Raw genomic sequence first — 26,075 nt, forward strand, 5'->3', positions numbered from 1 at the left:
GCAGGGAGCCAGGTGCTTTACTAAGTTGGACCTTCGTAACGCTTACCATCTCGTGCGCATCAGAGAGGGGGACGAGTGGAAAACGGTGTTTAACACTCCGTTAGGGCATTTTGAGTACCGGGTTCTGCCGTTTGGTCTCGCCAATGCGCCAGCTGTTTTTCAGGCATTAGTTAATGATGTTCTGAGAGACATGCTGAACATCTTTGTTTTTGTCTACCTTGACGATATCCTGATTTTTTCACCGTCACTCGAGATTCATGTTCAGCACGTTCGACGTGTTCTCCAGCGCCTTTTAGAGAATTGTCTCTACGTGAAGGCTGAGAAGTGCTCTTTTCATGTCTCCTCCGTTACTTTTCTCGGTTCCGTTATTTCCGCTGAAGGCATTCAGATGGATTCCGCTAAGGTCCAAGCTGTCAGTGAGTGGCCCGTTCCAAGGTCACGTGTCGAGTTGCAGCGCTTTCTAGGTTTCGCTAATTTCTATCGGCGTTTCATTCGTAATTTCGGTCAAGTTGCTGCCCCTCTCACAGCTCTTACTTCTGTCAAGACGTGTTTTAAGTGGTCCGGTTCCGCCCAGGGAGCTTTTGATCTTCTAAAAGAACGTTTTACGTCCGCTCCTATCCTCGTTACTCCTGACGTCACTAGACAATTCATTGTCGAGGTTGACGCTTCAGAGGTAGGCGTGGGAGCCATTCTATCCCAGCGCTTCCAGTCTGACGATAAGGTTCATCCTTGCGCTTAGTTTTCTCATCGCCTGTCGCCATCTGAACGCAACTATGATGTGGGTAACCCGCGAACTGCTCGCCATCCGCTTAGCCCTAGGCGAATGGCGACAGTGGTTGGAGGGGGCGACCGTTCCTTTTGTCGTTTGGACAGACCATAAGAACCTTGAGTACATCCGTTCTGCCAAACGACTTAATGCTCGTCAAGCTCGTTGGGCGTTATTTTTCGCTCGTTTCGAGTTTGTGATTTCTTACCGTCCGGGTAGCAAGAACACCAAGCCTGATGCCTTATCCCGTCTTTTTAGTTCTTCTGTGGCTTCTACTGATCCCGAGGGATTCTTCCTTATGGGCGTGTTGTCGGGTTGACAGTCTGGGGAATTGAAAGACAGGTTAAGCAAGCACTCACGCACACTGCGTCGCCGCGCGCTTGTCCTAGTAACCTTCTTTTCGTTCCTGTTTCCACGCGTCTGGCTGTTCTTCAGTGGGCTCACTCTGCCAAGTTAGCTGGTCATCCCGGTGTTCGAGGCACTCTTGCTTCTATTCGCCAGCGCTTTTGGTGGCCGACTCAGGAGCGTGACACGCGCCGTTTCGTGGCTGCTTGTTCGGACTGCGCGCAGACTAAGTCAGGTAACTCTCCTCCTGCCGGTCGTCTCAGACCGCTCCCCATTCCTTCTCGACCATGGTCTCACATCGCCCTAGACTTCATTACCGGTCTGCCTTTGTCTGCGGGGAAGACTGTGATTCTTACGGTTGTCGATAGGTTCTCTAAGGCGGCACATTTCATTCCTCTCGCTAAACTTCCTTCCGCTAAGGAGACGGCACAAATCATCATCGAGAATGTGTTCAGAATTCATGGCCTCCCGTTAGACGCCGTTTCAGACAGAGGTCCGCAATTCACGTCACAGTTTTGGAGGGAGTTCTGTCGTTTGATTGGTGCGTCCGTCAGTCTCTCTTCCGGGTTTCATCCCCAGTCTAACGGTCAAGCAGAGAGGGCCAATCAGACGATTGGTCGCATACTACGCAGCCTTTCTTTCAGAAACCCTGCGTCTTGGGCAGAACAGCTCCCTGGGCAGAATACGCTCACAACTCGCTTCCTTCGTCTGCTACCGGGTTATCTCCGTTTCAGAGTAGTCTGGGTTACCAGCCTCCTCTGTTCTCATCCCAGCTTGCCGAGTCCAGCGTTCCCTCCGCTCAAGCGTTTGTCCAACGTTGTGAGCGCACCTGGAGGAGGGTGAGGTCTGCACTTTGCCGTTACAGGGCACAGACTGTGAGAGCCGCCAATAAATGTAGGATTAAGAGTCCAAGGTATTGTTGCGGCCAGAGAGTGTGGCTTTCCACTCGCAACCTTCCTCTTATGACAGCTTCTCGTAAGTTGACTCCGCGGTTCATTGGTCCGTTCCGTGTCTCCCAGGTCGTCAATCCTGTCGCTGTGCGATTGCTTCTTCCGCGACATCTTCGTCGCGTCCATCCTGTCTTCCATGTCTCCTGTGTCAAGCCCTTTCTTCGCACCCCCGTTCGTCTTCCCTCCCCCTCCCGTCCTTGTCGAGAGCGCACCTATTTACAAGGTACGTAGGATCATGGACATGCGTTCTCGGGACGGGGTCACCAATACTTAGTGGATTGGGAGGGTTACGGTCCTGAGGAGAGGAGTTGGGTTCCGTCTCGGGACGTGCTGGACCGTTCACTGATTGATGATTTCCTCCGTTGCCGCCAGGATTCCTCCTCGAGTGCGCCAGGAGGCGCTCGGTGAGTGGGGGGTACTGTCATGTTTTGTCTTATATTGTCTTGTCATTTTGCTTTTCCTTCTGTTCGTTTTCCCCCTGCTGGTCTTTTTTAGGTTCGTTCCCCTTTTTCTCTCTCCCTTCCTCTCTCTCTTCTCTCTATCGTTCCGTTCCTGCTCCCAGCTGCTCCTATTCCCCTAATCAATCATTTAGTCTTCCCACACCTGTTCCCTATCTTTTCCCCTGATTAGAGTCCCTATTTCTCCCCTTGTTTTCCGTTTCTGTCCTGTCGGATCCTTGTATATTGTTCACCGTGCTGTGTCTTTGTATCGCCCTGTCGTGTCGTGTTTCCCTCAGATGCTGCGTGGTGAGCAGGTGTCTGAGTCTGCTACGGTCAAGTGCCTTCCCGAGGCAACCTGCAGTTTATTATCGAGTCTCCAGTCAGTTCTCGTGATTACGAGTGAAATTGTTTTTATGCTTTATTTACCGCTCCGATTTTTCTAGGAGTATTGCTATTTCCTTAAACTGGATTAAAGACTCTGTTTTCGCCAAGTCGCTTTTGGGTCCTCATTCACCTGCATAACAGGAAGCTTGGGACTATGGGTGGCATGCTGATCTTGACGATGATATACCCAGAGAGGGGTTGTGGGCCTGGGTTGGCAGCTCAGAAAGGAGCCCTGGCCCCACTGGTAGCTCTGGAGTGGTCTGGGGCCTCATTTATAACCATTGCATGAATTTTACACTAAATAAATGTATGCCCCATTTCTGAAAATAATACTTATTTATACAAATATTGAGATTTAAAAACTTGGCGCACGCCAAAATCAGACCCGTAGTAAAACTGTGTTAAACTGAATGTGGCCGGATCATCACATAATTGGCATATATATTACTCTTACAGAATTTCCTTGTGTGCGAGGATATTGGAAATTGAATCAAAGCCTTCTAGATGATAACTTGTTTAGAACTAGGACAGAATAATTTATAACTGACTTTTTCAGACATTGCATAGGTACAGCAGATCTCCTTATTGTATGGGGCACTTTTAAATGTGCCTTTAGAGGCCATGCAATTCAGTACTATAAAACAAAAGCAATTTAGATCAACAGAGTCCATATTAACAAAGGAAATTGAAGGACTAACAGTAAGGTTAGATAGCAATAAAAACTGTACCATAGAGGCACAGAATAAGTTTGAGGATAAACAAAAAGAAATGGAGAAACTTATTCAAGAAAGATCAAGTGTAATATATTATAAAAATAAAGCGAACTGGATGGAATATGTTGAAAAATGCACCAAATTACTTTTCAATCTTCAATATAGAAATGCTACCAAAAAAATGTATTGAAACTTGTTACAAATGATGGGTTCACTCACGATTCACCGAATAATATTTTGAAAGAGGAAGTAAAGTACTTCAAGATTATGTTTTCGTTTCAGTCTCCTCCATCTCCACTAACCGAAGTTAATTGTATGGATTTTTTCCCTAATAATAATGTAAAATTAACATCTTTAAAGAAAGACAAATGTGAAGGCCAAATTACAGAGAAGGAACTTCTTGATGCAGTTATAACCTTTAATGTTGGGAAAACTCCAGGGCTGGATGGCATACCTGTAGAAGTATACCAAACTGTTTTTGATATACTCAGAGGACCATTATTAGCATGTTTTAACCCCTCTTATATAAACGGTAGATTATCAGACACACAACAAGAAGGTCTAATATCATTATTACTGAAACAGGACCCAAGTGGTAAATATAAAGATCCAGTCCATTTTAAAAATTGGATGCCTCTTACACTTCAGTGTTGTGATGCAAAACTCCTAGCAAATTGCTTGGCGCATAGAATTTAAAAAGTATTGTCAGATATAACTCATCCTAATCAGACAGGTTTTTTACATGGACGGTACATTGGCAATAATATAAGACAGGTACTGGAAACAATATAAATCTATGAAAAATCGGGGACACCAGGTCCCCGATAGTTTTCATAGCTGATTTTGAAAAGGCTTTCGATAAAGTATGACTGGAGTTTATATATAAATGCCTAGAATATTTCAATTTTGGGGAATCTCTTATAAAAATGAGTTAAAGTTATGTATAGTAACCCTAGGTGTAAAATAGTAAATAATGGCTACATCTCAGAAAGTTTTAAACTATCTAGAGGAGTAAAACAAGGTTGTCCACTATCGGCATATCTATTTATTATTGCCATCGAAATGTTAACTGTTAAGATTAGATACAACAATAATATTAAGGGATTAGAAATCCGTGGCTTAAAAACGAAGGTGCCATTGTATGCTGATGATTAATCTTTTCTTTTAAAACCACAACTAAAATCCTTCCACGACCTTAAAGAGGATCTGGATACTTTTGCTATCCTCTCTGGATTAAAACCAAATTATCAGAAGTGTACTTTTACGTAAGTGTATATTACGTATTGGATCACTATTTTTTTACATTACCATGTAATTTACCAATTAAATGGTCTGATGGAGATGTGGACATACTCAGTATACAAATCCCAAAAGAAATAAATGATCTCACTTCAATACATTTTTATAGAAAGAGATAAGATCTTGCTACCATGGAAATGAAAATACATGTCCATTTGTGGAAAAATCACCCTGATTAACTCTCTGATTAACTCTTTAGTAATATCACAGTTTACCTATTTGCTTATGGTTTTGCCTACAAAAAATATTAAATTTTACTTGGAATGGAAAACCAGAAAAAATTAAAAGGGCTTATTTATATAACGAATATGAATTCGGAGGGCAGAAATGATTAAATATTAAAGCATTACACCTGTCACTAAAGGCATCAGTCATACAAAAGTTATACTTAAATCCAACTGGTTCTCTAGTAAATTGGTAGGAATGTCTCATTCCATTTTCAAGAATGGCCCTTTTCCCTCTATTCAGGTTACACCTGCTCACTTTCAGTTATTTGAAAAGGAAATAATCTCCAAAATATTGTTATTTTTTAAACAAGCCTTAGAAAGTTGGTTGCAATTTCAGTTTAATCCACCTGGAAAAAAAACAGAGCAAATAATACAACAAATATTGTGGTTAAACTCAAATATACTAATTGATTAAAAAAACATTTTTCGAAGACATTTAATTAAAAAAAAAAATTTTAATGAATGATATCATAAATAGGACTGGTGGAGTTATGTCACACATGCAGCTAACACAAATATATGGAAATGTCTGCTCTACCCAAAATTACAACCAATTAATTGCAGCATCACCACAAAAATGAAAGAGGCAAATAGAAGGGGAAAAAGCAAGACACTTGTATGTCGGCCCTGGTTAAAAGAACATAAATGGTTAAAGAAAAGTGTGATAAATAAAAACATATACCAATTTCATTTAAGGACCAAAAAACTGACAGCTGTCCCATTTAAATTGCAAAATATTTGGGAAGAGAAAAACATTTTATTTTTAATTCACAATCTGTAGAAGCTATGAGAATAGAAAGGTTCAGTATTTTTGTGAAGCATCACAGCACAGTTGAACGAAATGTAACTATTGTAAAATAGATTATGTCTGTAAAATGTGTATAAGATGCATAAACTGAAGGTAGAAGCCTAAGTGTTATTGTTTATTAGTTTACTCCAATTGGGGGAAGGATGGTAGGGTTTGCGGGGAATAATAAAGGTATATTCCAAAAAAAGTATGTATATCTATATTTGGTATGTGTATGTATATATGTGTATATGTATGCATATGTGTGTGTATATACAGTATATGGATATATATATATTTACCAAAAAAGATATGGGGGATTGGAAATGATGCCGACAATTACATTGATGGAAGCAATCATCTTTCCGCAATATTAAGCTGATCCACCTAACATTTATTTTGTATTTTTTATGTGTTAAACTGTGCGCTCGTGAATGAGCATTATAACTCCACCTGGAAAAAACAACCATTCACCTTTTATGACGACAAGAATGCTGTATAATTTGGAGCTATTGGAATTTATGTCCCTTTTATCTAATGTTTTTGGAGGTGTTGGCAGAATCTTTTAATATTTTGCACTAACTTATTCTGTATTATGCAAAGGAATGTGACAGTTTCTGAAAGAAAATACAATTGTTGTGGACCTGTCAGAAGAACGTTTTGAATTCCACATTGTAACATTGACTAGGCTAGTGTATTTTTTTGTATTACAGTAGTAGTACTACAGTAGTAGCATACATGTATACTTCAATGTAAAAGGTCAACTGTCTGTCCACCGGTTAAATTCGGTGCATTATAAACCGTGCTGTCTATGGGATCGCATACAGCAAAACTTGAAATACCTAGCCTTTTTACAAGGCTACTAGGCCCAAATGAGAGATGTGCATGGTAATTCGTTGTATAGCTACTTCGGGAATATGAACCCATCACGGCCAGAAAAGGTGAGGAATTTATTCTGCAATGGTTATGAAAATAAAATAAATAGGAAATACATTCCTATGTCTAATTACTTTAGATTCCAAAAATAAACACGCATAGATTTTCTCTCTACTCACTAATGGCAAATGGCTGCAACTTGTTATTATGTTTTCCTTTTTTAATGTTTTATGAATAAGTGTCACATCCTATGCCCCATTCGCACAAAATACTTACTTGCCTGCCTGCAATACAATTTTTAAACCACAAGAAAAATGTGTGTACGCATGGTCTAAAGTCTGCATGGAGGCAAGGATCTTCTCCCAGCAAGTTTAGTTTTTCTAAATTCCAACGCATGTACTGTGGTATATTTTGTTCATGCTCAACGTTTAGAAATTATGCTCCTGGACTCCACTGAGTCTTGGTCTGAAGGGTCAACCCACCATATAGGTCACTAAGAGGGCATCACTCTCACAGATTCACCTTAATGCAGCTTCACATCTCTACCAAACGACCATACATAATCCGGTACCACTCACAAACTGCTAAATAGTCTGTAACAACCAGACTGTAAGTGTGTAGTACAATTTGACCAACAACAGGCTGGGATCTGCCTTTCTATGGTCTAAGGTTTGAAAGTCACAACCCTGTGATGATGATTTTCAGAAGCTGAACGTCATAACATGACAAAAGCATACGACAGGTTAATCAGAAGAGTTAAATAAGGTGATGGGAGAGGAAAGCAGCAGGCCACATCACCGTAGTCTCTAGCATGTTCTGGGCAAGAAGGTAGCTCCATCCAGGAGTCTATTAATAAATCCAGAGCTCACCACTGCTCTGAATCTGCTAGTACTGCATGTGCCCCCTGTAGTCCGCAAGAACATCCACCTCCTACATAATCGCCCACGTCTGCTGATAGAAAGCCATGTGCAGCTGCTACATACAATGCAAAACCTACCACATGCACTCCAAGACTCTATCTTTTCCGTTTCACTGATATACAGAGCCCAACAAAGCCAAGCACTCTTTAAGGGCTCCATTTAGTGTCAATCAGCCTGATTTCAGAAACTTAAAGACCTAAAAACTAAATCACACATAACTAACTAACACATAACTAAATCACACATAAAGAAATGTGTTGATGAAGACCCACATTTGATCATGTGGACCAATAATAATCTGTTTGTGTTCATACTTGGTGTTGGGATAGGGAATGTGTTGTGTCAGGTTTAAAATAACGTTTAGTCATTGTCTGGAATGCCAGTCTGGTTTAGTAGAACTGTGAAGCTAATCTTATAAGGACATCTAAGAAAAAAAACGAGGTAGTATGAGGAAAAATGTTCAACATTAGATAATCAGTCCCTGTGTATATGCCAAATATTGACCATGACATAAGACCCTACATTTAGAGAAAGCACTTTATTATTCTTTGGAGAGCTTACTTTTAAATCTATTAAGACAAGGTTGAAAAAATATGAATGGTTAAGGAGTGGCGTAGCAGTCTAAGGCACTGCATCTCAGGGCAAGAGGCGTCACTACAGTCCCTGGTTTGAATCCAGGCTCTATCACATCCGGCCGTGATTGGGAGTCCCATAGGGCGGTGCACAAATGGCCCAGCATCGTCCGGGTTTGTCCGGGGTAGGCCGTCATTGTAAATAAGAATTTGTTCTTAACTGACTTGCCTAGTTAAATAAAGGTTACATTTAAAAATAAGTGTAGGGATAACAACGTACACTCATATTTCAATGACCGTAATGAATGACAATGTGCAATACCAACCTAGCTCTCTGTCATTCCTCTAATGCTACAGACATGAGTCACAGAGTAAACAAGAAACCATGACGTGGCTGCATATTTCTTCTGTTTCCACAAATGATTCCAATGGAGGGAAACATGAGCCCACAGTGAAACTCTGGTGACGAGTAGGCCTTGGAATGCCTGTGGTTTGGAAATCTGGAATTCCAATCTAAAGAGTTCAATGAACATGCCATATATCCAGCTTCACTGGTACCTCTGCCTTCTCTTATTAGTGTGATGGCGCTACAGGGAAAAAAGGCTTGGAGGGAAATATAATTCCAACCCAGAAAATTTCATCAAAACAAATAGCTATTTAGCCAGGGAATGAACCATAAAAGCCTGCCTCCTGAAATCCCTTAGAGATGCAACTTGATATCCCATGACTACCACATCACTGTGTGCTCTATCATGGGATGATAGTGTCATATGGACATGTTCTCCTGAGATGCCCACAGTGATGCCAGTGCTGCCAGCTCCTGCACTCTGTGGCCTGGGTGTGTGTCATGGGACTAGGACCCATCTGTCCCCCCTTGCGTCCCACAGAGCCCTGCGCCGGGCCAGGTCCAAGCCGGGCGTGGTGAGGTCAGCTAACAGAGCAGGCCTTGGATGGTGTGGAATGGCGGGCGGATGCTCTAATGAGGCTTGTAGTGTTGGTCTACCTCCTCTGCATAGATGAGAGAGCCGCACTACCATTCGCCAATGGCCTGTGAGTCACGCTTCCTGAGAGGACAGGCAGAACAAGAGGGGGTGTGTCCTGTACACACTCAGCCTGCAGCGCAGTGATAGGGCCATGTGAGAAACATGTCCGGCCAGGACAAACAGGGCCCATGGGCATAGACAACACAGCCACCAGCGCCTGACATTTCAGGAACAATATGATGCTTACAAAACTCTTTGTTTTGAGCCAAAAGTGCACGTTGAAGGGAGTAATCTTTTTATAGCAAAGAGAAATGATGTCACTGAGACAAATAGTGTAGGCTCACAAGCATATCAGTTAATGCCTTCACAATGTAAGGATGATAACTGAAGTATTTACAGACACATATCCCCATAGGATCCCTCACCATCGGTATGATGAATTTGAATTTGAGTGATTCAGTATCATGTCAGGTACCATTATGATGAGCTAATACTAGCATGATAGAGAATGAAGGCAAACATTTTCTCTGTCAAGGTAGAATATGGATAGTGCTTAGTTCTGTGTCAGTTATGCTAATAGTACAATTATCAAACACACAGGGGAGATGTTTTCAGGTACAATCTCTGTGTCCACCTACCCCTCTCTGTTGTCCTCTTCGTCCAGGTTGGAGATGAGCTGGGATCCGGCCAGGGAGATGTCCAGCCCGGCCAGAGGCAGGTCTCTGTATGCAAAGCTGACCACCTGGACCGGAGCGTGACACTGGTTGTCCTCCTCCACCTGCTGGGAGATCACCTCCAGCTCTGAGGCTCTGGCCCGGGCCTGGGGAGGGGCCCTGGAGGACACAATGTACGGAACACCATGTACACACTGTATATGCACTTATATATGCAACTAAACAAATTAATATTTTCTCACAATCTCATTGTAACAGAACTTCAGAGAATTTCTCCTATTCAATTAATTTTCAACACTAAAACCCAGGTGTGGGTAGTACCCCATCCTCTCTCCAGCTCAGCCAGTAAAGATGAGAACAGGAATCCCAACCTGCTTGGCATTCTGCACAGCGTAGCCAATGTGAAGACATCAATAACCCCAGAGCTTAGCAAGGGAGGAGGCCATTGATTACAAGCCAGAGAGAACAAAAAACATTGTGCTCGAGAGCCTGTAGATAGTTGGGGACTAACAGCCTGGTGATATGTGGAGGTAAATAGTGTACACACTAGGAGGGAGAGAGGGAGGGAGAGAGGGACCTATGAAATGTTCATGTACTGTAGTCAGCCCTGGAGAGGAAAACATCCCCTGCTCTTCACTGACTTATGACTAATTCATATTTAACATACCTGCTTACTTCAAAGGTTGCTTTCTTATCTGCATAGGTACCCACAATCATTTCAGACACAGTGTCTGACAGGGTGGTATAATAGTACTCTTATAAATCCTTACTAAGTCTATGCATTTCAGTGTACTGATATGATGCTGTAACTAACAATTGGCTACTGGGATGTGTTTGCCTCAGGGAAGAATGCCCCCACATACTACACATGCTTAACATTGAGAGCCAGTGCATTCCAACATTATCTGTACCCTTGCACCTCTCCTTACTAGCCGCAAAACAAAGATGCTATCAGTCATGACAGACACAAACTGTTCAATGCATCAAAATCACATTTCCAAACAATCATTGGCGAGACTAGGTTCCATTATGTGCAGGGGCCGCTTCAGTGGCTTGTTGCCATCCTGGGGAGGGGGTGGCTTGGTGCACTTTTGTATACTGCTCCATTCCACCCAACCTGGTCTCAGAGCATTTAGTATTATTCTGAATGTAAATCTGAGACACTCCCTTTGGTATGATATGTTATGTTTCGTATGGTATGTATTAATTTGTGAATGTCCATCATGCATTCATATGATATGTTAACAATTACAATTTGAATGATATGTAAGAAATTTGCTAAATGTACAAATAATTTGATAAATGTATGATATGTTATGAATTACAATTTGTTGTAGCTAACGTTAGCTAACACTAGCTAGGCTAGGGGTTAGGATTAGGGTGAGAGGCAGGGTTAAGGTTAGGAGTTAGGTTAAAGGGTTAAGGTTAGGGTTGGGGTTAGGGGAAGGGATAGCTAAAAGGGTTAAGGTTAGGGTTAGTGGAAGGGTTAGCTATCATGCTAAATAGTTACAAAGTAGCTAAATAGTAGTAAGTAGTTAAACAGTTGCTAATTAGCTCAAATGCTAAAGTTGTCCGTGATGACATTCGAACTCGTATCCTTTGGATTGCTAGACGTTCACGTTATACGCCTACCCATTCACCCCAACCAACCACCCTCCATTTGTTTTTTGCCTTAAGTAACATTCTGTCTATATATATCCATACCAAATGCAACATATCATACTATTTTCAGTGTTCCGGATGTACTTTTACTATGTTACGTCTACTCTATGAGACCAGGCTGTTCCATCTGGCAGGCAAGGCAAGGGCACCCAGCACACCAAAGGCTAGAAATCTTTTCAAAGACATGCAATATTAGCAAATGCAACAAGGAAGCTTAAACATAGATCTCACTGAGCATCGAGTGCCCTAGCTCCCATAGTCACACCACACAAACTGTACCAGTTTAAAGAACATGGTGCAATGCATATGCTCTAATGTAAGAAGTATCTCACAACAAATATAATGTAGGTAATATAGGAATATCTATATCTATATATCTATATATCTAAGACCATTTCCTTCTGGAATGTAATCATTGCCAAGAATTGACTCCCCTAGAATAAAAGGCATCCATGGCTCTGCCTCCAGTGTATTTACACCACTGAGCCATAAATCACCACATGACAATCAATAGAAATATCAAAATAAAATACCCGGCTGAGACTTGGACCTTTCAAGTCCAACTCATTGAGTCTGATGGAGGACATTTTAATGCAGCTTGTCAAAAAAGTAGAGTAAAAGCTTTTGAAATGATGATTCAGAGTATGGATTCAGAGTATGGATTCAGAGTATTGATGACAAACTTCACCCATGCGTTGGCTAATTCAATGATTAATAGAGTTGATTACAATTGTCAGAATCTGGAGGTCTGAAAGCGAATGACAGATAGAAGAAAGGCTTTATATACTATACTGACTTACGATATAACCATGAAAGGCCTCATATACTATACTGACTTACAGTATAACCATGAAAGGCCTCATATACTATACTGACTTACAGTATAACCATGAAAGGCCTCATATACTATACTGACTTACAGTATAACCATGAAAGGCCTCATATACTATACTGACTTACAGAATAACCATGAAAGGCTTTATATACTATACTGACTTACAGTATAACCATGAAAGGCCTCATATACTATACTGACTTACAGTATAACCATGAAAGGCCTCATATACTATACTGACTTACAGTATAAGCATGAAAGGCCTCATATACTATACTGACTTACAGTATAACCATGAAAGGCCTCATATACTATACTGACTTACAGTATAAGCATGGAAGGCCTCATATACTATACTGACTTACAGTATAACCATGAAAGGCCATATATACTATACTGACTTACAGTATAACCATGAAAGGCCTCATATACTATACTGACTTACAGTATAACCATGAAAGGCCTCATATACTATACTGACTTACAGTATAACCATGAAAGGCCTCATATACTATACTGACTTACAGTATAACCATGAAAGGCTTTATATGCTATACTGACTTACAGTATAACCATGAACGGACTGGCCTGATAATGTTGATAAAATATGTAAAAGGACATACAATGAGTGTACAAAACATTAGACTGACCAGGTGATTCCAGGTGAAAGCTATGATCCCTTATTGATGTCACCTGTTAAATCCACTTCAATCAGTGTAGATAAAAGGGAGGAGACAGGTTAAATAATGATTTTTAAGCCTTGAGACAATTGAGACATTGATTGTGTACTGTATGTGTGCCATTTAGAGGGTAAATGGGTAAGACAAAAGATATAAGTGCCTTTGAATTGGGGTATGGTAGTAGGTGCCAGGCGCACCAGTTTGAGTGTGTCAAGAAGTGCAATTCCACTGGGTTTTTCACACTCAACAGTTTCCCATGTGTATCAAGTATGGTCCACCACCAAAAGGACAACCAGCCAATTCGACACAACTGTGGGAAGCATTGGAGTCAACATGGGCCATTGAGGCTGTTCTGAGGGCAAAAGGGGGTGCAACTCAATATTAGGAAGGTGTTCCTAATGTTTTGTACACTGCAAGTATATTACAAGACAGCATACCAAAGAAAAGATTGAGTATTGTAAACTATTAGGGGAAAAATAGTACTCTCAATTTCTTGTCCTCTATATACAGTTGAAGTCGAAAGTTTACATACACTTTAGCCAACTATATTTAAACTCAGTTTTCACAATTCTTGACATTTAATCCTCGTAAAAATTCCCTGTCTTAGGTCAGTTAGGATCACCACTATTTTAAGAATGTGAAATGCCAGAATAATAGTAGAGAGAATTATTTACTTCAGCTTTTATTTCTTTCATCACATTTCTAGTGGGGAATTTTACATACACTCAATTAATATTTGGGAGCATTGTCTTTAAATTGTTTTATTTGGGTCCAATGTTTCGGGTAGCCTTTCACAATAAGTTCCACAATAAGTTGGGTGAATTTTGTCCCATTCCTCCTGACAGAGCTGGTGTAACTGAGTCAGGTGTGTAGGCCTCCTTGCTCGCACACTCTTGTTCAGTTCTGCCCAAACATTTTCTATAGTATTGAGGTCAGGGCTTTGTGATGGCCACTCCAATACCTTGACCTTGATGTCCTTAAGCCATTTTGCCTCAACTTTGGAAGTATGCTTGGGGTCATTATCCATTTAGAAGACCCATTTGCGACCAAGGTTTAACTTCCTGACTGATGTCTTGAGATGCTGCTTCAATATATCCACATAATATTCCTTCCTCATGTGGCCATCTATTTTGTGAAATGCACCAGTCCCTCCTGAAACAAAACACCCCCACAACATGATGCTCCCACCCCCTGCTTCACAGTTGGGATGGTGTTCTTCGGCTTGCAAGCCTCCCCCTTTTTCCTCCAAAACACGATGGACATTATGGCAGTTCTATTTTTGTTTCTTCAGAACAGAGGACATTTCTCCAAAAAGTCTGATCTTCGTCCCCATGTGCAGTTGCAAACCGTAGTCTGGCTTTTTTTATGGCGGTTTTGTAGCAGTGGCTTCTTCCTTGCTGAGCGGCCTTTCAGGTTATGTCAATATCGGAGTTGTTTTACTGTGGATATAGATACCTTTGTACCTGTTTCCTCCAGCATCTTCACAAGGTCCTTTGCTGTTGTTCTGGGATTGATTTGCACTTTTCGCACCAAAGTACGTTCATCTTTAGGAGACAGAACACGTCTCCTTCCTGAGCGGTGTGGCGGCTGCGTGGTCTCATGGTGTTTACACTTGCGTACTATTGTTTGTACAGATGAACGTGGTACCTTCAGGCATTTGGAAATTGCTCCCAAGGATGAACCAGACTTGTGGAGATCTACAATGTTTTTTCTGAGGTCTTGGCTGATTTCTTTTGTTTTTCCCAAGATGTCAAGCAAAGAGGCACTGAGTTTGAAGGTAGGCCTTGAAATACATTCACAGGTACACCTCCAATTGACTCAAATGATGTCAATTAGCCTAACAGAAGCTTCTAAAGCCATGACATCATTTTCTGGAATTTTCCAAGCTGCTTAAAGGCACAGTCAATTTAGTGTATGTAAACTTCTGACCCACTGGAATTGTGATGCAGTGAATTATAAGTGAAATAATCTGTCTGTTGGAAATATTAATTGTGTCATGCACAAAGTAGATGTCCTAAACGTCTTGACAAAACTATTTTTTGTAAGCAAGAAATGTGTGGAGTGGTTGAAAAACGAGTTTTAATAACCCCAACCTAAGTGTATGTAAACTTCCGACTTCAACTGTAGGACCTTTTTCTTGCGAATAGATAGTTGGGTTCGTAGACTGCATTCTGCTGTAGGAAAGGTGCTCAAAGTACAAACATCCTCGTCCTCTCAAATACTGCTGACCTCAACAGAATATGCAATTGAATTACATCTAGCACTGAATACAGCATTACATGCACATTAAAATGTGGTTTTGTAGAGGTTGTTCAATTTACTGTAGAAATACACACTCTGACATTCAACAAGATAGAGCTATTTATTTGAAAGCATTAAAGAAATGCAGACTAACGTAGCCTTGTGTAACAAGGGGTAAATAAAAACTGCAATCCCAATTGAAACATTTAAAAAAAGTGCTCTCACTGTAAAATAAAGCCTTCCATGTCTGTCATAGAATTACAAAGTGCTGCTTCAGCAAAGCCTCATGTTATGTAGAGGGCATCCGTATCATTGTCATTTTGAGTGCTTACCACCACACTGTTCCAGGCCCGCTGTCTACGACTCTGTCACACTGTCTCACCCAATAAGCATGTAAGCCTGGTTGGCTGTTCCTCAATGGAAAGCTCTGATACCATCAGGAGAGCCGCACCAACGTGCCAAACTTAAGCCACATTTCCAGCCACCGCCCCTGACTCCATTGATGATGGCCATTGATACACCAGCACATTTGTAAAATCAGATCTTTTAGGTAATAAGATGATGAAAAGATGATGAAAAATCAATATGCGCATCTTCGCTTTACAAAGTGTACATGTGTTGGGGGCACTTTCCCCATCTTCATCCTGAATACTGTGAGCGTCAACTTGAGAAGACTGAGGACTTTGTGCCATTGAATGAGCTTGCTTTCATTATAAGGGTTAATATACGATACAGCTAATTCCTCCTGCTCCTGTACCATCCCAGCTATGGGCCACTCTATCAGCAGACATATAAGATGTGTATATAGAGAGATGAGAAGATATGTATGTACATGGATGTGATGTCAGGCTCAGCAGAAACCTCTGCACAAACATCTGCCAGACCTCCAGCACCAGCTGCTACATAGAGCAGTCAAGCAACAAGCTATAAAAATGACAGCCAATAGTGAGCTGTTATATTATTGATGATCATAGACTAATATAATTTACTGCAATAGGCTTTATAACATACTATTCAATGGATAATACACAGCAAAGAATACTATAATGTGTAACTCAAAGTTCTCTTAAACCAATGTTTTGAGGATCTGTGTGGATTCGAAGGGAATGGAACTCACTGAGCTATTAAACCACAATTAACTGGCTTTAATTCAGAGTATTTACACTGGTGCTGTATATCTGACTAATGCTGTTGGTTGTAGTAGCCTTGTTGTCTCAGTAAATACCCCATGGGACCTACGGTTTGAAGTGCTGGAAACATCTGCCCGCAAAACATGCTAAATGTTATGTCATGTCATGTAACATCATCTGTAGGAGATTTAAACATCCCATTTGTGAGCTAAAAGTGGAAACGGTGACCTACTAATTAGCACATCCTGTTGTAATGAGACAGGATCAAGACATTGTATGACAGAGAGACTAACTGCACTATGACAGGGGCTCACGTGACCACAGAAGGTAGTTACAGTAAATGTTAGCTGGCCTGTTTTAAACACATATGACTCCGCAGGGTGTGTAGTGTACTATATTTGTGTGCTGAATGGAACAAAATGTACAAATAACTCTGAATAGGGCCCGAAGAAAGAAAACAACCTTACTACATATAAAGCACACGCCAACCACTACTGTTACAGAGTACTTGTCATCAAACTAGCATGGATCATCTGCAATGAGAAGAGCCTACAGCTAGTTTATTCAATATGATTTAATACAGAAAATTATATTATTGGATGACACTCGGAAAGGCAATACAGATCATTCTTTTTGTCAGTAAATGCTCCTCACTGGTTTGCGTCAATCAATATAAAAACTGCCTTTGAATACAATTGGAAAAGAAAATGAATAAATAAAAGCTTCCATAACTTTAACATGTTCAATTCTATACTGAATGTGAAATATATTATAAATCAGTTTACTCACAGGGGGTTATATCTTGAGTATTAACTACACTAAATGACCAAAAGTATGTGGACACCTGCTCATTGAGCATCTCATTCCAAAATCATGGGCATTAATATGGAGTTGGTCCCCCCTTTGCTGTCATAACAACCTCCACTCTTCTGGGAGGCTTTCCACTAAATGTTGGAACATTGCTTCAGGGACTTGCTTCCATTCAGCCTCAAGAGCATTAGTGAGGTCGGGCACTGATGTTGGGCGATTAGGCCTGGCTTGCAATTCATCCTAAAGGTGTTCGATGGGGTCAAGGCTCTGTGCAGGCCAGTCAAGTTCTTCCACACCGACCCATTTCTGTATGGACCTCGCTTTGTGCACTGGGCCATTGTCTTGAATTTTTATTTTTTATTTTTTATTTTACCCCCCTTTTTCTCCCCAATTTCGTGGTATCCAATTGTTAATAGTTACTATCTTGTCTCATCACTACGACTCCCGTACGGGCTCGGGAGAAACGAAGGTCGAAAGTCATGCATCCTTCGAAACACAACCCAACCAAGTTGCACTACTTCTTAACACAGCGCACATCCAACCCGGAAGCCAGCCGCACCAATGTGTCGGAGGAAACACCGTGCACCTGGCGACCTTGGTTAGCGTGCACTGCGCCTGGCCCGCCACAGGAGTCGCTGGTGCCTGATGAGACAAGGATATCCCTACCGGCCAAACCCTCCCTAACTCGGACGACGCTAGGCCAATTGTGCTTCGCCCCATAGACCTCCCGGTCGCTGCCGGATGCGACAGAGCCTGGGCGCGAACCCAGAGTTTCTGGTGGCACAGTTAGCGCTGCGATGGGGCCATTATCATGCTGAAACAGGAAAGGGCTTCTCCAAACTGTTGCCACAAAGTTGGAAGCACAAAATCGTCTAGAATGTCATTGTATGCTGTAGCGTTAAGATTTCCCTTTACAGGAACTAAGGGGCCTAGCCTGAACCATGAAAAACAGCCCCAGACCATTCTTCTATCTCCACCAAACTTTACAGTTGGCACTATGCATTGGGGCAGGTAGCATTCTCCTGGCATCCACCAATCCCATATTCGTCGGTTGGACTACAAGATGGTGAAGCGTGACTTATCACTCCAGAGAACGCGTTTCCACTGCTCCAGAGTCCAATGGAGCTTTACACCACCCCAGCCGACGCTTGGCATTCCGCATGGTGATCTTAGGCTAGTGTGCGGCTGCTCGGCTATGAAAACCCATTTCATGAAGCTCTCGACAAACAGTTCTTGTACTGGCTGTTCTTCCAAAGGCAGTTTGGAACTTGGTAGTGTTGCAAGCTCTCGGCAGTCCCGTTCTGTAAGCTTGTGTGGCCTGCCACTTCGCGGCTGAGCCGTTGTTGCTTCTAGATGTTTCCACTTCACATACAGTTGACTGGAAGCTCTAGCAAGGCAGAAATTTGACAAATTGACATTCTTGAAAGTTGGCATCCTCTTCAGTATGGCCATTCTACTGCCAATATTTGTCTATGGAGATTGCATGGCTGTGTGATCAATGTTATACACCTGTCAGCAAAGGGTGTGGCTGAAATAGACAAATCCACTCATTTGAAGGGGTGTCCACATACTTTTGTATATATAGTGTATTTCTCCATCTCTGACTCACTACTCTTAGTATATGCAGAAATACATCATAGAGAGTTAGAGATTATTTAAAGGACTATTCTATAATTAAAATAACAGTGGGGAAAATATCTCTGCAGACGTGGTCACACCACACAAAGATGTCCCATCTGTCATTTCACCAGGGTGTCGCTGAGGACCGACATCATTAATTCACGCCTTCCTGTTAACCAGAAAACACATCACAAGTCTGTGTGTCGCCCATTGGGCAATATATTGTCCCACTGTGTTTTCTTTCAAACAGGCTCCATTTGGACAAAATCCTGATAACCTCAAGGTCTGCATCGAGCTCAGACCGAGATCTCTGAAGGACTGGCTTTAAACAGAAGATGCAGCTGATTGAACCAATTATGCATTTAACCCCACCTCACCCCCATCTCCCTCCCACCTCACCTTCATCTCCCACCTCACCCCCATCTCCCTCCTACCTCACCTTCATCTCCCACCTCGCCCCCATCTCCCTCCCACCTCACCTTCATCTCCCACCTCACCCCCATCTCCCTCCCACCTCACCATCTCCCACCTAACCTTCATCTCCCTCTCACCTCACCCTCATTTCTCTCCCACCTCACCATCATTTCCCTCCCACCTCAGCCTCATTTCTCTCCCACCTCAAGCCCATCTTCCTCCCACCACACCATAATCTCCCTCCCCTTCCTTGGCCATAACCAGGGCTGTCATCAGGCTGCAGAGGTTGTCTGGGGGACCACATAGCGACTCATTATTAATAAGAGAAGATGACAAGTGAAAATCTCTCCTGCATGCTAAGAGATGGCAGCAGAGACAGTCTGGTGACTTGTGGTAGTTCTCTTGGAATGCCTAGCACAGGAGTGCCTGCTCCCCTGCTGTTTCCCTGTTATTCCCCTGCTGCTCCCCTGCTGCTCCCCTGCTGTTGCCCTGCTATTCCCCTGCTATTCCCGTACTGTTCCCCTGCTATTCCCCTGCTGTTTCCCTGTTGTTCCTGTGCTATTCCCCTGCTGTTCCCCTGCTATTTCCCTGCTATTCCCCTGCTGTTCCCCTGCTATTCCCCTGCTGTTCCCCTGTTATTCGCCTGCTGCTCCCCTGCTGTTCCCCTGCTATTCCCCTGCTGTTTCCCTGCTGTTCCTGTGCTATTCCCCTGCTGCTCCCCTGCTGTTCCCCTGCTATTCCCCTGCTGTTCCCCTGCTATTCCCCTGCTGCTCCCCCGCTGTTCCCCTGCTATTCCCCTGCTGTTTCCCTGCTGTTCCTGTGCTATTCCCCTGCTGTCCCCCTGTTGTTCCCCTGCTATTCCCCTGCTGCTCCCCTGCTGTTGCCCTGCTGTTCCCCTGTTATTCCCCTGCTGCTCCCCTGCTGTTCCCCTGCTGTTTCCCTGCTATTGCCCTGCTGTTCCCCTGCTTTTGCCCTGCTATTCCCCTGCTGCTCCCCTGCTGTTGCCCTGCTGTTTCCCTGCTATTCCCCTGCTGCTCCCCTGCTGTTGCCCTGCTGTTCCCCTGCTTTTGCCCTGCTTTTGCCCTGCTATTGCCCTGCTGTTCCCCTGCTTTTGCCCTGCTATTGCCCTGCTGTTCCCCTGCTATTGCCCTGCTGTTCCCCTGCTTTTGCCCTGCTATTGCCCTGCTGTTCCCCTGCTATTGCCCTGCTATTGCCCTGCTGTTCCCCTGCTATTGCCCTGCTGTTCCCCTGCTGTTCCCCTGCTTCTCAGGCTCAAAGTCCTTGGCTGAAAGGGTATGAGGAAATAGACAGGAGCTGTTCTCATAATCAGGCCAGACCATGCTGGGGTTCCCATCACAAAACCTGTGCTAGTAATAGCGGGCATTCGGGGTACAACGAGCAAAATGCATAAGAACAGGATGAGAGGTTTTGATGTGTTAAACAGATATAAATATCAGTAGTCATGTGTCTTACTTACTGGGGTTTGCTCATGTTGCTGTGTTGTTTCTGTGAATGGACGTCGACACGATTGTTACTCCTGATTTGACCAGAGAATGGAGACTTGGCTCACACCACACCTGTGGAGAAAGGTTAGAAAACAAGGAAGTTAATCACAGTCTCTCCATAACTCTTCACATTCTGACAACAATGCAGTATACACATCTCATGTATAACTTGTTCATTATACTTTTAACTATTTAACATTTGTTTTGAATGTCATGTTCATGAAATGTTTTGTGAATTCACAGAATAGATCGAAAACAATCAATTGATATAAACATGAACATTCTCATACAGTATAGTTCTGCTATGGGAGTCCTTTGACATATTTAACTCTGCACCAGGGGCTCAGAAACATCACATCACTTGCATAACAAGTAAGGAAGGATGAGAACACTTTATGCAATAGGAAATAGATACATTGAAGAGATCATTTACAGTCCATTCCAGCAGCTTTCCAGAGAGTAAACATGAGCGAAGAACAGCCAGGTACATAGGCTTTACCCAGACAGAATCACAAACACATGAGTCATTGAAAAGGGGTATTACTTCACAGACAGCTACATTCCCTACATTGCAGGTATAAACTGAAGCTCATTGTGCTAGTGCCTCACTTTTGAAAAGTCTGATGAAGTTGTCAGCAGCAATATAAACACATATTAGTAAGCAGCATGGGCTGTAGAGGTCGTTTAACCTGAGCTTCAATCATTTAAATGCCGAGGCGAAGAGGAGAGGTTCATATGTATAGCGTACTATGAAGTCAGTGTAGTGTCTGTCTTACAAACAAAGGCAAAGGGAAAACCTTCAGACACACGAGTTGGGGTGTGGAGTCAGTATTTGAAGCTATAGCAGAACAGAGTAATGTAGTGTAGCACAGCAGATTAGATGTCATTCAAGATAAATCAATTCAGGTCATTCAAGGACTAGACTGTAATATTGCATCACTGCAATGCCCAAGAAAAAAGACTGCACACAACTGGCACCTATAGAAAATCTGGCCACAGCACAGGCAATAGTGAAGGCTATGCAGTGGAATGGTTGTCCCACCTGTGCAGACAAGACTGAGTGAAATTAAAGTATTTGAGATACTGTATGCAGGATTTCGTATTTTTAAAGAAACCTGTCAATCACAGTTCCTAATGGATGGATGTGGCCATAAGTCATGTGCTGGACTTGATAACCTATCAAATAAGTTAGGTCTTTGAGACAATCTCTCTGGGACCAGGTAGAATATTGCATAAAATATCCATCAATTCCAAGACTTGAGTAAATACTTACACTGCTGTATACTCATCATCAAGATGAGAGATCCCTATAGCAGGCTGTAGATGAACTGTTGCCATATATCCATGTTGTCTCCAACATAGCTCTTGCATCCCTCCAGACAGACAATAATTACTTGATTTTCTTGGAAATGAAGACATGCAGCCATGCAACCATTTCATACCCCCATCACTTCCCAATAGTCTACTGTCTACATTTTAGTATCCACCTCCTCAGTCAGAACCCAACATGTATCCTACATGTGAAGTTCCCCCAACAAACACATGGTTTTACCTTAAAGACGTGTCAACACTGATCTCTGCTAAACTGATTAAGGCTACTATGTCTCAATTATTTTTCACAAGGCCCTGGACAGCTTTCTACAATGACTATTATTCTGGTTCAAAGCACGTGTAACAACAGATATATAGGTTGCTACTACACAGTATATAATAAACATAGTACATTATATGTTTTCCTGATAATTTAGCAAAGCCATCAATAGTGCAGCAACGATAAATTACGAATAAGACAATTATGGTGGTCATTAAGACGACAGTAAAAGAAAGGGGGGACGGAATGGATGAAAGAGCAGAAGTCACAGGCGGGAAGTATCAAAATGATTTATCAATATGCTATTCTGACAAAAACAACCTACCTTTTATGCTCTACATTGTTGAAAGTGTGGTCGTGACTCATGCCCTCCTAATGATGATGGTAATGTCTCCCTTGCCGATGATCAGTGTGAGCGGGGCTCGGTTGCTGTGTGTAGGCTGCTGCTATCCTCTTCAGATTTGGATTGGCTAACGACCCGTGCTGCTGCTTAGAATACAGGGCACAACGAAAAAGCCCGATCCTTATTGTAAGCATCATCATTCACGGAGATGCTTTTAAATGTGCTCGACTATCCACATATTCAGTTAAACGTCATATTTCGGAAGGATGGCATTTTAGTGCCCAAATCTCGCCTGCTCACAGGGTTTCCCTACAATCACGCTAGGGACTCCATGTGCCCAGTAATAGGTTAAGGACAAGGAGCTGTCCAGGTGCTGAATTGTGATCCCGCGTCATCCATAGAAGCGAGGCAACAAACTATCTCTCACAATGAAATGTGAGATGAAAATCCCGAAATAACTGACGTCTTTATGGCAGTCATAACGAGGTTTTTCAAGCCCCCCCCCCCCCCCCAGAAGCGTCGATGTAAAAACACTCTCGCTTCACTTCACCTCTTCAGAGCTTCATCTGTGTTCCTCGCGATAACATCGCAGTGATAGTAGGACAGCATCCAGTTCCATCACCTTGCTAAATATTAACTGGATGGTAAAAGGCATTCTCAAAGATTTTTCTGATAAAATATAAAACGGATTTTGTCTGAGACAATTGGCTAAACCATGGCGTAAAGAAACAATCAATCACATAACTTTCTTAGATCTAGTTTGGGGGGCTATAGGTTTCTCCAATTATGATACTTGACTGACATTGAGGCAATCTTGTATTTAAAAAAAAGTAGTAGGTCTATTTAAAGCGGCATTCAGTAGTTGAAAAAACAAATAAGTGTTCTTGTCACCCCTGTTTGGGTAAAAAAAGATGATGGATGGAGCTGGAGAAATGTAACCCCTCTCAAATTCATAGACAGAACTATGGATGCAAGGACTGACCATCCATGATATCAACATTATAGTTTGAACCACTTTTACTTTGTTTACAAACATTGGAATTAAAAAACGCATATATGTTGGGTTCTGATGGGGTAAGACAGTTGAACAAAGCTCATGAGGCATTTCTAAGTTACATTCTTCAAGAATCAATGGGTATATATCATTAATTCAGAAGTCCAAAAATTGATGAAGCAACTGCAGATTTCCCTTTAAACATTAGTGAGTATGATTACAAGTGGTAGCACTTATCCCTGACTTTTATATTTGACATAAGTGTATTTTAACATTGAATGTTTGTGATGTATAAACTGCACGGCAAGATGCAATAGATAGTATAAGATACAGTATATACATATGATATGAGTAATCTAAGATATGCAAACATTATTAAAGTGGCATTGTTTAAAGTGACTAGTGAGACTCTATGTAGGCAGCAGCCTCTCTGAGTTAGTGATGGCTGTTTAACAGTCTGATGGCCTTGAGATAGAAGTTGTCTTTCAGTCTCAGTCCCAGATTTGATACACCTGTACTGACCTTGCCTTCTGGATGGTAGCAGGGTGAACAGGCAGTGGCTCGGGTGGTTGATGTCCTTGATTATCTTTTTGGCCTTCCTGTGACATCAGGTGCTGTAGGTGTCCTGGAGGCCAGGTAGTTTGCCCCTGGTGATGCTTTGTGCCGACCGCACCACCCTCTAGAGAGCCTTGCGTTTGAGGGCGGTGCAGTTGCCGTACCAGGCTCTCAATTGTGCATCTGTAAAAGTTTGTCAGGGTTTTAGGTGACAAGCCAAATTTCTTCAGCCTCCTGAGTTTGAAGAGGCGCTGCTACACCTTCTTCACCACACTGTCTGTGTGGGTGGACCATTTCAGTTTGTCTGTGATGTATACGCCGAGGAACTTAAAACTTTCCACCTTCTCCACTACTGTCCCTTCAATGTGGATAGGGGGTTGCTCCCTCTGCTGTTTCCTGAAGTCCACTATCATCTCCTTAGCTTTGTTGATGTTGAGTGAGAGGTTGATTCCCTGACACCACACTCGGAGTGCCCTCACCTCCTCCCTGTAGGCTGTCTTGTTGTTGTTGGTGATCAAGCCCACTACTGTTGTGCTGTCTGCAAACCTGATGATTGATTTGAAGTCGTGCATTGCCACGTAGTCAGGGATGAACAGGGAGTACAGGAGTGGGCTGAGCACGCAACCTTGTGGGGCGCCAGTGTTGAGGGTTAGCGAAGTGGAGATGTTGTTTCTTACCTTCACCTGGGGGCGAACCATCAAAAAGTCCAGGACCCAATTGCACAGGGCGGGGATGAGACACAGGGCCTCCAGCTTAATGATGAGTTTGGATGGTACTGTGGTGTTGAATGCTGAGCTGTAGTCAATGAACAGCATTCTTACATAGGTATTCCTCTTGTCCAGATGGGATAGAGCAGTTTGCAATGAGATGGCGATTGCATCGTCTGTAGACCTGTTGGGGCGGTATGCAAACTGAAGTGGGTCTAGGGTGCCAAGTAAGGTGGAAGTGATATGATTCTTGACTAGTCTCTCAAAGCACTTCACGATGACAGAAGTGAGTGCTACGGAGCGATAGTAATTTAGTTCAGTTACCTTTGCCTTCTTGGGTACAGGAACAATGGTGGCCATCTTGAAGCATGTGGGGACAGTAAACTGGGATAGGGAGCAATTGAATATGTCCGTAAACACACCAGCCAGGTGGTCTGCGCATGCTCTCATGACACGGCTAGACATGCCGTCTGGGCCAGTAGCCTTGCTATAGTTAACACGTTTAAATGTCAACGTCAATAATAAAGAGGTTTTGCGGGTACTATTTAATGAAGCTGCCAGTTGAGGAATTGTGAGGAGTCTGTTTCTCAAACTAGACACTCTAATGTACTTGTCCTCTTGCTCAGTTGTGCACCGGGGCCTCCCACTCCTCTTTCTATCCTGGTTTGCACTGTTCTGTGAAGGGAGTAGTACACAGCATTGTACGAGATCTTCAGTTTCTTGGCTATTTCTCGCATGGAATAGCCTTAATTTCTCAGAACAAGAATAGACTGACGAGTTTCAGAAGAAAGGTCTTTGTCTCTGGCCATTTTTAGCCTGTAATCAAACCCACAAATGCTGATGCTCAAGATACTCAACTAGTCTAAAGAAGGCCCGTTTTATTGCTTCTTTAATCAGGACAACAGTTTTCAGCTGTGCTAACATAATTGCAAAAGGGTTATCAAATGTGTTATTTTATTTAACTTTTATTTAACCAGGTAGGCCAGTTGAGAACAAGTTCTCATTTACAACTGCGACCTGACCAAGATAAAGCAAAGCAGTGTGGCAAAAAC

The 26,075-nt window shown here is 42.6% G+C and overlaps 1 protein-coding gene across 1 annotated transcript in view; it reads right to left on the reverse strand.

Moving 5' to 3' along the window:
* LOC124036529 (transmembrane protein 266-like) overlaps window positions 1-23,247 on the reverse strand; it is a 63,858-nt gene extending 40,611 nt beyond the window's left edge. The window contains exons 1-3 of the mRNA XM_046351229.1: window positions 22,750-23,247; window positions 20,806-20,905; window positions 9,901-10,095 (exon numbers count right to left, since the gene is read on the reverse strand). Of these exons, the coding sequence (XP_046207185.1) occupies window positions 9,901-10,095; window positions 20,806-20,819 (209 nt within the window). The 5' untranslated portion in view covers window positions 20,820-20,905; window positions 22,750-23,247. The remainder of the gene's footprint in view (window positions 1-9,900; window positions 10,096-20,805; window positions 20,906-22,749) is intronic.
* Window positions 23,248-26,075: the final 2,828 nt, after the last annotated feature.

This window comes from Oncorhynchus gorbuscha, linkage group LG01 (assembly GCF_021184085.1).
Source record: "Oncorhynchus gorbuscha isolate QuinsamMale2020 ecotype Even-year linkage group LG01, OgorEven_v1.0, whole genome shotgun sequence".
Lineage (NCBI taxonomy): Eukaryota > Metazoa > Chordata > Actinopteri > Salmoniformes > Salmonidae > Oncorhynchus > Oncorhynchus gorbuscha.